Below are 18385 nucleotides of genomic sequence, written 5' to 3'. Positions count from 1 at the left end.
GCACCGTGTCATGCTTAGATATCATGTTACAGGGTAGCATATGTCACATGTCATAAAATCCAATGGACATTGATCTTGTTTGACCTTTACTTTGGAGAACAAGCATTCAACACAGTCAAAACCATTTATTTTTTTAAACAATATGAAATACTATATTCAAATAATAATAATATAAGTGCACCTCTTTGTACATCCCACCTTCAAACACAGCCTCATATGATCATCCATGAGAAATCTACTTAATCTTAAAATTTTCTATAGGAATACAAACTAAACAAACATGTATCCACACAAAATAGTTCAGTTTGTGATGAAACAACTTTGCAGTACAATTTGCAAGTCAGACTTGAGTAAATTCATAGAGTACACTGACATCCGACTTTAGCTTTTTCATCCTGTTTTTTCAAGTACTGTAACATTGTTTTAATATAAAATTTAACATTAACAACGTTTAACGTAGGTCCTACTCAGAGCGGAAGCATTACACGTGCAGTGCATGCTGGGAGAAGCATGCTGTGAGCTAGACTAAGCTGAAAATTAGGTTTGCAGTTTGGTAATAGATTAATTTGTTTAGTAAAACAACAACAAAAAAATTGGGCATTTCATATTTTCTGTAAATCCTCTGACACACACACAAAAAAAAAACTATATTTTTATTGAACTTTTTGGTGTCTAAATCACTTGCACAGTACTGTCTGTATAGATTAACAATTTGCAGAAACTACAGCAATCTTCTTGCACCTGACAGAAATTCAGTCAGTTACAAAAATTAAATTAAGAATAGTTTTACAAAGCCAGAGTTGATAAACACTGCATTTAAATGGTAAATGGACTGCATTTATATTGCGCTTTTCCATCTGCATTAGACGCTCAAGGCGCTTTACAATAATGCCTCACATTCACCCTGATGTGAGGGTGCTGCCATACAAGTTGCTCACTACACACCGGGAGCAACTAGGGGATTAAGGACTTTGCCCAAGGGCCCTGAGTGATTTTCCAGTCAGGCTGGGATTTGAACCAAGGATCCTCTGGTCTCAAACCCAACACTTTAACCACTAAACCATCATCTCTCCTCTGTACAAATTAAAACTTGCCTTCCCCCAAATGGTGATACGAAAAGAAAACTCACATTTAAGAGTCTTGCTTCTGTTCAAGTGCTCTCATAAAATGTAACAACTAAATTACTATGATTTATGCAGGTTTGTAGACACTGACTTTGTGTCCCATTTTTAAATTCCAGGAATAGATATATCACAAATGAATAACGTAGCAACAAAAATGTCAAATTGCAAAAAAAACACAAAAAACTGTAGGGTATTATTATTTTACAGTTTAGATCTGGGATCAGATCTGTCTGATTACAGAGGAGCACTGGAAGGCATGTTTCCATTACAGATTTGGACTAAAGGTAAGTGATATTTTCAGAATATTGACAAAACACAAGGGTAAAATAATAGCATTTCCACTGAGTGATGTTATGATGTTTTAAAAAATTTCAGCCTGTCCCTCCATCCACAGGTATCCATGTGATGTATTTTAAAAAAACATACTATGTAATTCTTTCCATAATTCATGTGACCTGTAATTCCTGAAAGTGTTTACATTGCAGTTTTGCTAAATAGGACTTTTGGAATCACCTATAAAACATGCAAGAGTAAAAACTGTATTGTGACATTTGAGAGTTTTCTTTTAAAATACGTTGTATTTGTCCTTTCACTATTTCAAATTACACAATTTGAGGGGTAATGGAAACGTGCCTACGTAGTGGCATCCCACCTTTTGTTAAAATATCAAGACTGCAGTAGAATCAGAAATGGCCCAATATCACAGATAAAATCAATCATTTCCTCCCAGTCCTCAAACCTGCCATAACATTTTCACAAAAACACATAATTTCTATGTTAACCTGTCCACACACATTCAAAAAGAAATTAAAAATGGTGTGCATTTACACATTGTTCAGTTTGTCCTTCCTCGTTTTTTTCAGTCGATCACAGCACTCGATTTCTTCTTATTTTTCCAGCCTTTATTATGCAGCATTTGTTCCTTAAGGCCTGGAAACAGGAAGCTGTTGCTGCAGCAATTTCAATTTGGGTAGTTGCAGATCCAAGATCGAGGTGTCACCAACTCCCAGAAAGTGTTCTGTTAACAAAAGGTGAAAGACTGTATAAATTTCTTCAGCTCTTATCTCTGTAGCCTATCTCAGTGGTCACTGGGTCATAGGCATAGACACCCTCTATCAGAGGGCACATAATTCCATATGAATTCAACATTAATTATTTTGATTCATTAATGTTACTCTTATTTTTGGACAGTAGATAAGTGGATGTATGTGAATGATGAGGTGCAAAGAAGAGAAGTGGTCCAGGTTCTACTGAATTTTTATGAATTAACACCTGCATCAAATCAGATCTGCTCTTTAGTCTGCATCTAAAAAGGAGTGATCACACCTTGGAGAGCTGTTGCACCAAGTGGACTGACATGAATCATGGCTCCAACAAGAGAGATGTCAATTGAAACAAAGGAGAGGATTATCAAACTCTTAAAAGAGGGTAAATCATCACGCAATGTTGCAAAAGATGTTGCTTGTTCACAGTCAGCTGTGTCTAAACTCTGGACCAAATACAAACAACATGGGAAGGTTGTTAACGGCAAACATACTGGTAGACCAAGGAAGACATCAAAGCGTCAAGACAGAAAACTTAAAGCAATATGTCTCAAAAATCGAAAATACACAACAAAACAAATGAGGAACGAATGGGAGGAAACTGGAGTCAACGTTTGTGACCGAACTGTAAGAAACCGCCTAAAGGAAATGGGATTTACATACAGAAAAGCTAAACGAAAGCCATCATTAACACCTAAACAGAAAAAAAACAAGGTTACAATGGGCTAAGGAAAAGCAATTGTGGACTGTGGATGACTGGATGAAAGTCATTCAGTGATGAATCTCGAATCTGCATTGGGCAAGGTAATGATGCTGGAACTTTTGTTTGGTGCCGTTCCAATGAGATTTATAAAGATGACTGCCTGAAGAGAACATGTAAATTTCCACAGTCATTGATGATATGGGGCTGCATAACAGGTAAAGGCACTGGGGAGATGGCTGTCATTACATCATCAATAAATGCACAAGTTTACGTTGATATTTTGGACACTTTTCTTATCCCATCAATTGAAAGGATGTTTGGGGATGATGAAATCATTTTTCAAGATGATAATGCATATTGCCATAGAGCAAAAACTGTGAAAACATTCCTTGCAAAAAGACACATAGGGTCAAAGTCATGGCCTGCAAATAGTCCGGATCTTAATACAATTGAAAATCTTTGGTGGAATTTGAAGAAAATGGTCCATGACAAGGCTCCAACCTGCAACACTGATCTGGCAACAGCAATCAAATCAAATCAAATCAATTTTATTTATATAGCGCCAAATCACAACAAACAGCCGCCCCAAGGCGCTCCACACTGCAAGGCAAAGCCATACAATAATTACGGAAAAACCCCAACGGTCAAAACGACCCCCTGTGAGCAAGCACTTGGCGACAGTGGGAAGGAAAAACTCCCTTTTAACAGGAAGAAACCTCCAGCAGAACCAGGCTCAGGGAGGGGCAGTCTTCTGCTGGGACTGGTTGGGGCTGAGGGAGAGAACCAGGAAAAAGACATGCTGTGGAGGGGAGCAGAGATCAATCACTAATGATTAAATGCAGAGTGGTGCATACAGAGCAAAAAGAGAAAGAAACACTCAGTGCACCATGGGAACCCCCCAGCAGTCTAAGTCTATAGCAGCATAACTAAGGGATGGTTCAGGGTCACCCGATCCAGCCCTAACTATAAGCTTTAGCAAAAAGGAAAGTTTTAAGCCTAATCTTAAAAGTAGAGAGGGTGTCTGTCTCCCTGATCCGAATTGGGAGCTGGTTCCACAGGAGAGGAGCCTGAAAGCTGAAGGCTCTGCCTCCCATTCTACTCTTACAAACCCTAGGAACTACAAGTAAGCCTGCAGTCTGAGAGCGAAGTGCTCTATTGGGGTGATATGGTACTATGAGGTCCCTAAGATAAGATGGGACCTGATTATTCAAAACCTTATAAGTAAGAAGAAGAATTGTAAATTCTATTCTAGAATTAACAGGAAGCCAATGAAGAGAGGCCAATATGGGTGAGATATGCTCTCTCCTTCTAGTCCCCGTCAGTACTCTAGCTGCAGCATTTTGAATTAACTGAAGGCTTTTCAGGGAACTTTTAGGACAACCTGATAATAATGAATTACAATAGTCCAGCCTAGAGGAAATAAATGCATGAATTAGTTTTTCAGCATCACTCTGAGACAAAACCTTTCTAATTTTAGAGATATTGGGCAAATGCAAAAAAGCAGTCCTACATATTTGTTTAATATGCGCATTGAATGACATATCCTGATCAAAAATGACTCAAAGATTTCTCACAGTATTACTAGAGGTCAGAGTAATGCCATCCAGAGTAAGGATCTGGTTAGACACCATGTTTCTAAGATTTGCGGGGCCAAGTACAATAACTTCAGTTTTATCTGAGTTTAAAAGCAAGAAATTAGAGGTCATCCATGTCTTTATGTCTGTAAGACAATCCTGCAGTTTAGCTAATTGGTGTGTGTCCTCTGGCTTCATGGATAGATAAAGCTGGGTATCATCTGCGTAACAATGAAAATTTAAGCAATGCTGTCTAATATTACTGCCTAAATTTTATGGTCAGCAGTATCAAAAACAGCACTGAGGTCTAACAGAACAAGCACAGAGATGAGTCCACTGTCTTAGGCCATAAGAAGATCATTTGTAACCTTCACTAATGCTGTTTCTGTACTATGATGAATTCTAAACCCTGACTGAAACTCTTCAAATAAACCATTCCTCTGCAGATGATCAGTTAGCTGTTTTACAACTACCCTTTCAAGACTTTTTGAGAGAAAAGGAAGGTTGGAGATTGGCCTATAATTAGCTAAGATAGCTGGGACAAGTGATGGCTTTTTAAGTAATGGTTTAATTACTGCCACCTTAAAAGCCTGTGGTACATAGCCAACTAATAAAGACAGATTGATCATATTTAAGATCGAAGCATTAATTAATGGTAGGGCTTCCTTAAGCAGCCTGGTAGGAATGGGGTCTAATAGACATATTGATGGTTTGGAAGAAGTAACTAATGAAAATAACTCAGACAGAACAATCGGAGAGAAAGAGTCTAACCAAATACCGGCATCACTGAAAGCAGCCAAAGAGAACGATATGTCTTTGGGATGGTTATGAGTAATTTTTTCTCTAATAGTTAAAATTTTATTAGCAAAGAAAATCATGAAGTCATTACTAGTTAAAGTTAAAGGAATACTCGGCTCAATAGAGCTCTGACTCTTTGTCAGCCTGGCTACAGTGCTGAAAAGAAACCTAGGGTTGTTCTTATTTTCTTCAATTAGTGATGAGTAGTAAGATGTCCTAGCTTTATGGAGGGCTTTTTTATAGAGCAACAGACTCTTTTTCCAGGCTAAGTGAAGATCTTCTAAATTAGTGAGACGCCATTTCCTCTCCAACTTACGGGTTGTCTGCTTTAAGCTGCGAGTTTGTGAGTTATACCACGGAGTCAGGCACTTCTGATTTAAGGCTCTCTTTTTCAGAGGAGCTACAGCATCCAAAGTTGTCCTCAATGAGGATATAAAACTATTGAAGAGATAATCTATCTCACTCACAGAGTTTAGGTAGCTACTCTGCACTGTGTTGGTATATGGCACTGGAGAACATAAAGAAGGAATCATATCCTTAAACCTAGTTACAGTGCTTTCTGAAAGACTTCTAGTGTAATGAAACTTATTCCCCACTGCTGGGTAGTCCATCAGAGTAAATGTAAATGTTATTAAGAAATGATCAGACAGAAGGGGGTTTTCAGGGAATACTGTTAAGTCTTCAATTTCCATACCATAAGTCAGAACAAGATCTAAGGTATGATTAAAGTGGTGGGTGGACTCATTTACATTTTGAGCAAAGCCAATCGAGTCTAACAATAGATTAAATGCAGTGTTGAGGCTGTCATTCTCAGCATCTGTGTGGATGTTAAAATCGCCCACTATAATTATCTTATCTGAGCTAAGCACTAAGTCAGACAAAAGGTCCGAAAATTCACAGAGAAACAACCAGGTGGACGATAGATAACAACAAATAAAACTGGTTTTTGGGACTTCCAATTTGGATGGACAAAACTAAGAGACAAGCTTTCAAATGAATTAAAGCTCTGTCTGGGTTTTTGATTAATTAATAAATGGAAGATTAATGGAAGATTGCTGCTAATCCTCCGCCTCGGCCCATGCTACGAGCATTCTGGCAGTTAGTATGACTCGGGGGTGTTGACTCATTTAAACTAACATATTCATCCTGCTGTAACCAGGTTTCTGTAAGGCAGAATAAATCAATATGTTGATCAATTATTATATCATTTACTAACAGGGACTTAGAAGAGAGAGATCTAATGTTTAATAGAACACAGTTAACTGTTTTAGTCTGTGGTGCAGTTGAAGGTGCTATATTATTTTTTTCTTTTTGAATTTTTATGCTTAAATAGATTTTTACTGGTTGTTGGTGGTCTGGGAGCAGACACCGTCTCTACAGGGATGGGGTAATGAGGGGATGGCAGGGGGAGAGAAGCTGCAGAGAGGTGTGTAAGACTACAACTCTGCTTCCTGGTCCCAACCCTGGATAGTCACGGTTTGGAGGATTTAATAAAATTGGCCAGATTTCTAGAAATGAGAGCTGCTCCATCCAAAGTGGGATGGATGCCGTCTCTCCTAACAAGACCAGGTTTTCCCCAGAAGCTTTGCCAATTATCTATGAAGCTCACCTCATTTTTTGGACACCACTCAGACAGCCAGCAATTCAGGGAGAACATGCGGCTAAACATGTCACTCCCGGTCTGACTGTGGAGGGGCCCAGAGAAAACTACAGAGTCCGACATTGTTTTTGCAAAGTTACACAGCGATTCAATATTAATTTTAGTGACCTCCGATTGGTGTAACCGGGTGTCATTACTGCCAACGTGAATTACAATCTTACCAAATTTACGCTTAGCCTTAGACAGCAGTTTCAAATTTCCTTCAATGTCGCCTGCTCTGGCCCCCGGAAGACAATTGACTATGGTTGCTGGTGTCGCTAACTTCACATTTCTCAAAACAGAGTCACCAATAACCAGAGTTTGATCCTCTGCGGATGTGTCGCCGAGTGGGGAAAAACGGTTAGAAATGTGAGCGGGTTGGTGGTGTACACGGGGCTTCTGTTTAGGACTACGCTTCCTCCTCACAGTCACCCAGTCGGCCTGCTTCCCCGGCTGCTCGGGATCTGCCGGAGGGGAACTAATGGCGGCTAAGTTACCTTGGTCTGCACCGACTACAGGGGCCTGGCTAGCTGTAGGATTTTCCAAGGTGCGGAGCCGAGACTCCAATTCGCCCAGCCTGGCCTCCAAAGCTACGAATAAGCTACACTTATTACAGGTACCGTTACTGCTAAAGGAGGCCGAGGAATAACTAAACATTTCACACCCAGATCAGAAAAGTGCGGGAAAGACAGGAGAAGCCGCCATGCTAAACCGGCTAAGAGCTAGTAGCTGCGCTAAGCTAGCGGATTCCTATAAACACACAAAGTGAATAATGTGTAAATAATTTAGAGGTGATTCAGCAGAGGGAGTGCTTTAGTTAAGGCACATGAAGATTACACTGTGAAACAAATCGTTATCTAGTTAACTAGATCAATCTAACTGCGCAGATTAAACAGCTAACAGATACAGCAAAACACCGCTGTGCTCCGGAACAGGAAGTGATACAATACCGCAGTGAGAGCCAACCACCAGTAGAGGCACCACCAAGATCAAAAGTCTGGGTGTGGGACCGGAGAATCAGAGAAAGTTGGAGCCAGATTGATGAAGAGTACTGTTTGTCACTCATTAAGTCCATGCCTCAGAGACTGCAAGCTGTTATAAAAGCCAGACGTGGTGCAACAAAATACTAGTGATGTGTTGGCGCGTTCTTTTGTTTTTCATGATTCCATAATTTTTTCCTCAGAATTGAGTGATTCCATATTTTTTTTCCCTCTGCTTGGTCTAAAAAAGTAACCGTTACTGACTGCCACAATTTGTTTTCCTGATTTCTTATAGCGTTTCTTAAAGCCAGAAAGTTGCCATTTGAAATGACTTTAGTTTTGTGTCATGTCTGTGATCTGCTTTTTTAATACAAAATTAAACAACTGAATGAACATCCTCCGAGGCCGGTGATTCCATAATTTTTGCCAGGGGTTGTATAAGGAGTCAGGAGCTTTCCTGCTAAGGTGGGCATGGATGTTGTACGCCCTCTTTTCCTCAAAGGTGGAGATTAACTGCTTGATGGTGGCTTTCCAGAGTGGGCAGGTTTTGTGCTAACAGTTCGATCGCAAGCAGCAAAGCCACACTTCTTAAGAGAGTCCTTTACAGAGTCTATGTAGCGCTTCCTGGGTCTTCCAGCTAGGCGCTCACCATAGACTAATTGCTTGGGAGTTCTATGGTTATTCATACGGACGAGGTGACCTGTTCATTGGAGTTGTTTCTTCACAATGACACTTTCAACAGACTGACACTTGGCTCTACTTAACACCTTGAGATTTGACACTTTGTCCTCCTAGGATATCTTCAAAATCTTTCTAAGGTAGCGTGCTGAAAGGCCTTGAGTTGCTGGATATGGTGGCGGTATGTTGTCCAGCACTCTCCTCCATAGAGAAGGATACTTAAGACGACATCAACTTTTGTGGATGGCGTTATGTTGTGGCCAGTGGTGGGCACAGATAACCAAAAAATTAACTTCGATAACATAATCAGATAACTGAAAAGTTATCTTCGATAAAGATAAAACAATGAACCACCCAAAAATGTATCGGAAGTTACAGATAACCAATAAATAACAATATTACTTCTGACAAGTCTACAACTACTAGCAAAACAAATTTAATAGTTTATAATAATATTAAAAATAACATACCTCAACAATAAGACCACACTTATCTTTCAACATTTGGCCCCTGCTGGAAGCTCTTGTTTACTACAAAGCTCCCAGCACAGAGGCATTCTGAGAGCAGCCATAAAGCCAACTCTCTATCAATTACAAAGCTCCGGTCAGGCGCAGGTCTTGAAAAATAAAGTCATGCTGACTTATGGTTTTGATTTTAGATAACATTAATACCAATAGAATAACTCCATTAATGTCAATTATGTCATTTGTATAAAGTTAAAAAATAACATATATCTTTTAATGTTGAATAATGCACTAATTCTGAGGTTTTGTAACAAACAGACAGATTGCAAAGGATTCTGGGTAAAAGTGCCTCTGCTAAACACTGGCTGAGTCTCTGTTTTGGAGCGAGGCGGAGGGGAAGGCAAAGGGCTACAAATCCCTCTGTTTGGAGGGGTAGGAGGAGCTTACTGCTGTCTCTGAAAAAACAAACATGGCGCCGAAAGAGCCGCACAAATGAAGCGGCTTTCATTACAAATTACGCTGTTTAGAAAGTTATAATTTGCCAAAAAACTTTACAGGCAGTTGTCTATGACAGCAACGTGTATGCTGCTGGATGCATGTTGCGTATGTTGTCGTTCTGAAGAATATCGTAACGTTGCTCGTGCACTGCGTTATAATGCATATACACACGAACGATACGATAAGACACTTTTATATCTCACAATGGAGAAAATCATGATAAAGTGTAAGCACGTTAATTTGTATGTTCATAAATCTTTGGATAATATCAATCCCTGCTGTTGGATTTCAAGGTCTGTAACGTGTGTGTATTTTGTAAACAAACGGAGCCCTGAACACACTCATCTAATAAGCTTTCAGGCAGAAAATGAAAAGTTTCATCAATGGGAATAAGTTGCAAAATATATACACACACATGTATATGTGTAACACATAACCTGACGTCCTAATAGACTGATATTATTTGTTAAGGAACTTTCTAAAGGAAATAAGGCTGGATGCAAAAAATGGGAGAATTTGAAAAAGAAATAAGGTTGTAATTCCATTAAAAAAGTGAAACTTGTATAATGTATACATTCATTGCACACAAAAAAGCCATTTGCAAAGCCAAAAAGTTGATTTGACAATCATCTGACATAACCGGGGTCAAAATAAAAAGAACACTGCTATCTACTGGTTCCCACATGCTTAGTGAACACTACTGCCCAGTAGATGGCAGTAGAGGCCTTGAAAACAAAATTCCAGATACAGTAATCCCTGTCTGCTACATTTAAAATGCGTGGAATTTAACAAACGCAAATAAAACCAACATCTATAAACGCAGAGAATATATTCAAGAGAGTTTTAGGCACTAGAGTTTAATGCTGCTGTCCGTGGAGCCTGAACAGAGTGTCTGAAATGCATTTGTCCTGTCGTGATGTACTAAGATTACATCATCCTATCCAAAATGCATTGCGGGTCACAGGGTGTGCTCACAAAACCTTAAAAATTAGCACATTACTTTAAAATTAAAACATATATCTGGTATTTTCACTTAATAAAACTTCAGACATGACAGTAATTTTAAATATATTGTCCAAAATTAGTTTGGTTAAAATTTGAACCATAAGTTAAAAATGTATGCCTCTGGATGACTTAGGTGATATCGCCAGCATATCGGTATGGTGTTAAAAGAATTTTTTTTTTTTTCTTTTGGGCTGTTTTGCTTTTGTGTCCAGAGGATTGAAATGCTTTTTATACAGGTGGCTCTCTTCTGTTTGCAAAGGTTATAGTTGTGCATCTGTTACAAAACTTTTAACAGGTGAGTGCTAAACTAATTTTAAAAATGCTTGTCGCTGTTCAGCTTTGTTTATTTTATCGGTTTAAAAGTTATTGAACAAAGATTAATCGGAAGATAATTGGTCCGATAATGGTTTATAAAGTTATCTAAAAAGATAATCAGATAAAGAAAACATTATCTTTGATAATTATCTATTATTGGAAGTGTGCCCACCACTGGTTGTGGCTAGTCCACACACTCTTTTGCAGGCATCTGAAGGATGTGCTAGTCTTTGCAAAGCGGCGGGAGATCTATCCAGTTGGGCATCACTCAAAGGAAGAAATAAGAACTCAATCTCCTAGAATGCCATGTACCTCATACTGAGGAAATTCCACTTATGTATGCTTGTTTGTGTTGTCTTTGTCATTCCCATAGCAACAAGTTAAGTTAAGTCATGTCTAGGAACCTGTGCTGGTGCTGCGCTTCACCGCATCCACGACACCATGTAACCACCTTGGGTCTTTAATGGCAACCACTCAGGCAGACAACCATACCATCCGCACAGCTCTAAGACCATGTGTTTACCAAAGCCAGGTGAACTGTGGGCATGTCTTTGACCAAAGGGAAAATAATAATCATAATAATAATTGGGACAGGGCAATTTAGTGTGAGTAGCATCAGCAGAGTACGTACCCCTGTCCGAGGGCATTGTATTTGGGCGTACCACTCCAGGGAGTACAGACACACCTGGAGGCCCTGACCAGTCAACAGAGCCATCCAAATGATGATGTTGAACAAGGGGGTCTGATGTTTGTCATTCATCACAAAGTTGAACAGCACTAAGAAAAGGACAAGAGCAGAACCAAAACACATTATAATTATTGCCTGTGACTATTTGTGACTTTCAGAACAATTATCTTCAGACTTGACCGGACGTGAATTTCAATTCATCTCTTATGTCAAAGTTCACCACATGTGAAAGGTTTGTCATCATTATATATGTTCTTTTAAACTGGTGAGTTACAAGACATAGCTTTAACTGTTTTTGAATTGAGGACAGACTCATTCGTTCATTCATTTAGATTTTTGCTTACTGTAGTTTGAAGACTACATGTGAATGAATGAATGAATGAATTTATTCAGGGCACACACACACACACACACACACACACACACACACACACACACAAATTCAGCACAACTACGTGCTGAAAAAAATGATCTTACAATCAACACCTGTGGCCGAAAGGGTGTAGGCAGAAGTGAAAGCTTATATACACCCACCCCTTTTACCATATATATATATATATATATATATATATATATATATATATATATATATATATATATATATATATATATATATATATATATATAATACCAAAGGAATAAAGGACAGACAGTTGAGATTGATCAGTGAACTGAAATTTCTGATCACAACAAAATAAGCAATAGTGCACAACATACAATCCAAAAAGTAGTAATACAAAATCAGCAAACTTAAATCTTCATACTATAATGAGAACTATTATTTTTATAAAGTCTTTTAAAGCCAGCTAGAGTACTGTATAATTTAATGTTATCAGGACAGTTATTTCAAATGTTCACCCCTTTTACAGAAACACAGTGATTTTTTTTCTTTTTTTTACAATTCGTCTTTAATTTGTCAAATAATAATATTCCTCTCAAATTATAACTGGAGTCCTTCATTTTAAACAGATTTTGGACATGTTGAGGTAGAACTTTGTTTTTTGCTTTGGACATAGTTTGTATTGTAATAGAATCAACAAAGTTCAAAAGTCATGATCTTAAAATTTTATCAGTCATTTTTCTAAAATAAATACCTTTCAGTGTCCCTTTAAACATTTCTAATGAATCATAATTTAATTTGAGATTGTGAAGCCAAAGTAAACTTGAAGGCCCGTTATCTTTCCTTGTTCAGTGTTGATAGTATGTCCCTCACCGCCAACGATGCCAAAAAGGAAGAGCAGGACTGGATAGAAGAAGCCAAAGCTCAAGCCGAAAACATACTCGTGGGCGATAGCAGAGACGATAAACACGGAGATGGCAGCAGTGGTACGGAATTTCCCATTTGTCAGCTGCAGGGATCAGAGAAAAAAAATTGTGGTCAGACTGGTTCATTTCACTTTATCATCCCTCATGAGTAAACCTGCAGCAGTGAAAAAAATAACATGACTGAATATTAACTATATTTATGCATAAAACCATTTAAAATAGCCACAAGATTTCATGAACATAACAAACGTAATAACTACATCAGAATCCAAAGCATTTAGTCCATGGCCAAGCAGGTTTTTGGTACCACTTAAGGGAAAACAAACGACACTTAGAATCCACCCTCAGTGTATCATGGTCTACACAAAAATGTATGATAGCCGTCGCAGGGTGGTAGCTGTAGTCAGGTAGGGATCAATGAAGAAAACTATATCACATTACTTGTCTGATCATAACGATACCAAAAAGGTATAGTTTGGGCTATCTATGACGGAATGTTCTAGAGTTATGGGGTCAAAAAAGCAAAAATGGTGACAAGGGTCAATTTCAGTTTGTACAGGGTCAAATATGAAAGTTGCTCTAATTTCAGTAAAAAATTATGCAAATTATTGTTTGGGTTAATAGGGTTCTAAAAAGGAATAGTTTGCACCATCTGTCATGCTTAGTTATCATGTTACAGGGTAACATGTCACATGTCATAGAATTCGATGGATGTTGACCTTGTTTGACCTTTACTTTGGAGGCAAAGCATTCAACATAGTCAAAACTATTCCATTTATTGATCCTTTAATTTCAACCAATAAGTTGCATCATTTTGCATATAGACATTGTGAATAATTGTAAATATAAAACATCTACCGATTTAAATGAAATTGATATGGTGGTGGTAAAACAGGTCATTGAATGGATTGTAGAACCATTAACATACATCTGTAACTTATCATTTCAAACCGGTAAATTTCCCAATCAAATGAAAATAGCTAAGGTTGTGCCGCTGTATAAGACTGGGGATAGACACCACTTCACAAATTATAGACCTGTTTCTTTGCTTCCACAATTTTCCAAATTATTAGAAAAGTTATTCAATAATAGATTAGACAAATTCATAAATAAACATAAATTACTTACTGATAGTCAATATGGATTCAGAGCACATAGTTCAACATCACTTGCATTAATAGAATCAGTTGAGGAGATTACAAACGCCATAGACCACAAATTACATTCAGTTGGAATATTTATAGACCTTAAAAAGGCTTTTGATACAATCAATCATGACATATTAATCAGTAAACTTGAACAGTATGGGATTAGGGGGTTGGTGTTGCACTGGGTGAGAAGCTACTTAAGTAACAGAAAACAGTTTGTGAAGTTGGGGGAATATACATCATCATGCTTGGACAATGCTTGTGGCGTCCCACAGGGGTCAGTATTGGGTCCAAAACTGTTTCTAATTTATATAAATGATATTGTCAATGTTTCCAAAATATTAAAATTAGTATTATTTGCAGATGACACAAGCATTTTTTGTTCAGGGGGGGATTTGCAGGAGTTACTGAGGAGGATCAGTATAGAAATGGGAAAATTGAAAATATGGTTTGACAGAAACAAATTATCATTAAACTTAAGTAAAACAAAATACATGTTATTTGGCTATTGTAATACAGACATACAGGTTCAGTTACAAGTCGAGGGGGTAGATATTGAAAGGGTACATGAAAATAAGTTTCTGGGGGTGATAATAGATGATAAGATAAACTGGAAGACTCATATAAAACATATACAAAGTAAACTGTCAAGAAGCATTTCAGTTCTAAACAAAGCGAAACATATTCTGGACCACAACTCACTCCGCATTCTTTACTGCTCACTGGTTTTACCATATTTACAGTACTCTGCAGAGGTATGGGGTAATACTTATAAAGGTACAACACAATCACTATCAGTAATGCAGAAAAGAGCTATAAGAATTATTCATAATACTGGCTATAGAGATCATACAAATCCACTATTTTTACAATCCAAATTCTTAAAATTCACAGACTTGGTTCATTTTCAAACAGTACAAATTGTGTATAAAGCAATAAACAATTTACTTCCAGCAAATATTAAAAATATGTTTTTTAACAGATCAGGGGATTACAGTCTGAGGGGGAAATTTAATTTAAAGCATCAGTGGGCACGAACAACATTAAAAGGTTTCTGTATTTCTGTCTGTGGGGTGAGGATGTGGAACAGATTGGGAGTGGGGCTCAAGCAATGTCCAAGCATGAACCAGTTCAAACAGCGGTACAAAAATATGGTTTTTTCTGGGTATAGGGAGGAGGAAGGGTAATGAGGGTTAGGGTGTTTTTGTTGTTTGCTTCGGCTTGTAAATATATAGTATTTTGTATGTAAGTAGGTATGTGTAGGTGTATATTTATGTTTGTGTATATATACGTGTATATATGTATATGTGTATATATGTGTATGTTGATGTGTATATGTATGTGTGTGTATATATATGTATATATATATATATTGATATCGGTTTAGGTGTGTAGGAATTTATGTGTATATGTGGCAAAGGGTATTACTGGTTGTGGGGAAGAAGGGGTAGGGATAAATAAGCTGATGCTTCACCCTACCCCTTTTCGGACATGTTGGGTACACAGTAGGAACTTTTTTGTTGTTGTCTTTACTGATCTATCTTGTAATTGTTGTTGTATCAAATGTTCGAAATAAACAGTTTTCATTCATTCATTCATTCATTCATTCATTCATTCATTTTCAGCTGAAATTGGAGCAACTTTAACTTTTGACCCCTGTACAAACTGAAATTGACCTTTGTCACCATTTTTGCTGTTTTTGACCCCATAACTCCAGAACATTCCGTCATAGATAGTCCAAACTATACCTTTTTGGAATTGTTATGATCAGACAAATAATGTGATATAGTTTTCAACATGATTGGGGCATTTTTAAAGTTTGACCTCTGTGTAATTCTTCATTGACCCCTACCTGGCTTCAGCTACCACCTTGGGATGGGTATCATACATTTTTGTGTAGGCCATGATACACTGAGGCTGGATTCTAAGTGTCATTTTTCCCCGTTAAGTGGTACCGATTAGGTCAAAAACTAAACTAACTAACCGGTAAACTATCAAGAACACGTCCACAAAAGATACATACAGTTTAATGGCACAAATTTTGCTACATTTCATTTAAACCCATTGTTCTGTGACAGGTCACAGGCACGTACACACATACATTGTCAGCATTAATAAATCGGTATATGCTAGAAAACAAGACAAGGAAGTGTTGCAACCAGACTCTGTTATAGAATATAGCGTTATGGAATACTTATGCAGAATTGCTTATTATTTGTAAAAACGGCAGACATTACATTTTTGTGTAAATAACAACAGGGAAACCATTTTAAATGTTCAGGTTGTTTATTAAGTAAGTCCCTTCGGTTTGCACTCGGGTTGCCACAGCAAATCCAAGGTGGATCTGCACATTGAATTGGCACAGTTTTTACGCTGGATGCCCTTCCTGACGCAACTCCACATTACATGGAGAAATGTGGCAGGGGTGGGATTTGAACCCAGAACCTTCAGAACTGAAACCAAGCGCATTAACTACTTGGCCACCACCCATATTTTTTCCTCAAGTGGCAGGGGAGCTGTGACACCTGCTTTTCCAGCAGGGGGTGCTGCAGTACGCCCACTTCCCACAGCTATATATTTAACTGTCAAAAACAATAGACCCCACCCCCTTGATAAAAGCCAAAGTTAGCATCTCCTAAAATAAATAATGATCACACACAACAGGTGTTTACTACTGAACCCTCAAGCGACCAAGCTTTCTTACTGACTGATATGACCGAGTGGGGTCATTTATGAATTGGAATGAGTCTATGTGAATGAATGTTTTTGGGTTCTTCGTATTTAGTACACTCACTAATATAGTTGTCCATCATGTAATGTAGTAAGGTTTGGAATTTGATATTTATTTCACCAAAAAGTAGGCAACAAACACATAATGATTACCGTCTGTTACATCATGTAAAATGCACATTGCCATTATTTCTTTGCATTTTATGTCTTTGTATCAAAAATGAAAATAATACATCATAAAAAGCAAAATTTCGTTGAGTACAATATGTATTACAACGTAGTAGGATAGTTATAGCATCACAATATTCCATAACGATTCTATAACAGGGTGGTCTGACATCTCAGAGGTACGATCTTCACTGTTTGATGCTGACTCTTCTCCATCAATGGAGCTATTTTCATCCTCACTCTGGGCATCAAGAATCCATTTCAGTGCTTGTGCAGCTTTAAATCTTGCTATTCTAGGTCTGTTGGCTATGCTTCCTTGCATTAGAGTTGGCAAATTACAATACCACCTGAAGCTATAATGTCAAAAATCTCATAGATCTCCCTGGGGTCATAAGTGACCCCGCACAAGTTTGGATTATAGTTGGCACACGGATCGGCCGATCCTTGCAAAATTCTATGAAGTCATGCAGGACACATGGATTGACAAATTCATGGTAGGAAACCTTTTTCCCATTTGAATCAGAGGAATGGTGCACAAACATATATGCCTGGGGTCATAAATGACCCCACTTGGTCATTTACTTGGCTTGAGAGTTAACATGCTGCTTTGGAAATGCACAGCTTAATTTTTTTTCCTTCAGTGGGGTATTGATGTTTATTTGTGCTGAGCTCACCCAGAGGAAGTCTCTGTATCCATAGTTATACAGCCAGTCATGAACCACTACATTCCAGGTACGGTAATAGCTGGCAAAGGAATTAGCGTTCCACCAATCCTGGAGAAGGAAAAAAAAATGAAAGAATTTTGCAGGCACCTACACATTATTAGCTGAAATGATATAATTCTCATTTTTTCCATTTTTAATTTTTGCTCATGAGCTTGAATGGCCTTGGGGGTATTGTAATGGTCTTTGTGGCAGATGGATGGGTGGCCAAGCAGTAGGGTCAGAGAAATACAGCTGTTTCCAGGGCTAGTTCTGTGGCTATTGGGGAGAGCATTATAAATTTTGCACATACATGTGGCATGGCCCAAACACCTACTTCGGCATATTACATTCCCAGCTTGACCTTTGACCTCGACATAGTAATCATAATTTTACAACACTTTCTAGTATCCATATATTTGGCTGGGCTACTTCTCTGTGGCTGTTGATAAAGCCCTTCTAAAATTTTGCACCTGCATTTACTGCAGCCTGACGATGTTCACAGGCATGCTAGATTCCCAGTTTGATCTTTGACCTGTAGAATTCAAGGCTATAATGTATTATATGACACCTAAATAATTTCATGTCATTTGATGTGTGTACTGTACTGTGTTATTTGTTCCATCCCATGAGTGACGTCATGTACTGTGCATTTTGGTTCTATTTACTGTGCAATTTCATCCCATAGGTTTCGCTCTACTGAATGCCTCAGCTTTTTGTAAAACTGCTTCCATGATACGAGGAATCAAATCAAATCAAATCAAATCAATTTTATTTATACGAGGGCTGTCAATAAAGTATAGGTCCTTTTTATTTTTTTCAAAAACTATATGGATTTCATTCATATGTTTTTACGTCAGACA

At 38.0% G+C, this 18385-nt stretch overlaps 1 protein-coding gene across 1 annotated transcript in view; it reads right to left on the bottom strand.

The window, feature by feature from the left end:
• Nucleotides 1-965: 965 nt before the first annotated feature.
• soat2 (sterol O-acyltransferase 2) overlaps nt 966-18385 on the bottom strand; it is a 43453-nt gene continuing 26033 nt past the window's right edge. The window contains exons 12-15 of the mRNA XM_034166140.1: nt 17496-17594; nt 12723-12858; nt 11453-11598; nt 966-2142 (exon numbers count right to left, since the gene is read on the bottom strand). Coding sequence (XP_034022031.1) covers nt 2086-2142; nt 11453-11598; nt 12723-12858; nt 17496-17594 — 438 coding nt within the window. The 3' untranslated portion in view covers nt 966-2085. The remainder of the gene's footprint in view (nt 2143-11452; nt 11599-12722; nt 12859-17495; nt 17595-18385) is intronic.

This window comes from Thalassophryne amazonica, chromosome 3 (assembly GCF_902500255.1).
Source record: "Thalassophryne amazonica chromosome 3, fThaAma1.1, whole genome shotgun sequence".
NCBI classification, from domain to species: Eukaryota; Metazoa; Chordata; class Actinopteri; order Batrachoidiformes; family Batrachoididae; genus Thalassophryne; species Thalassophryne amazonica.
The sequence above is the reverse complement of the archived record's forward strand: the minus strand, read 5'-3'. Positions and strand labels throughout refer to the sequence as shown.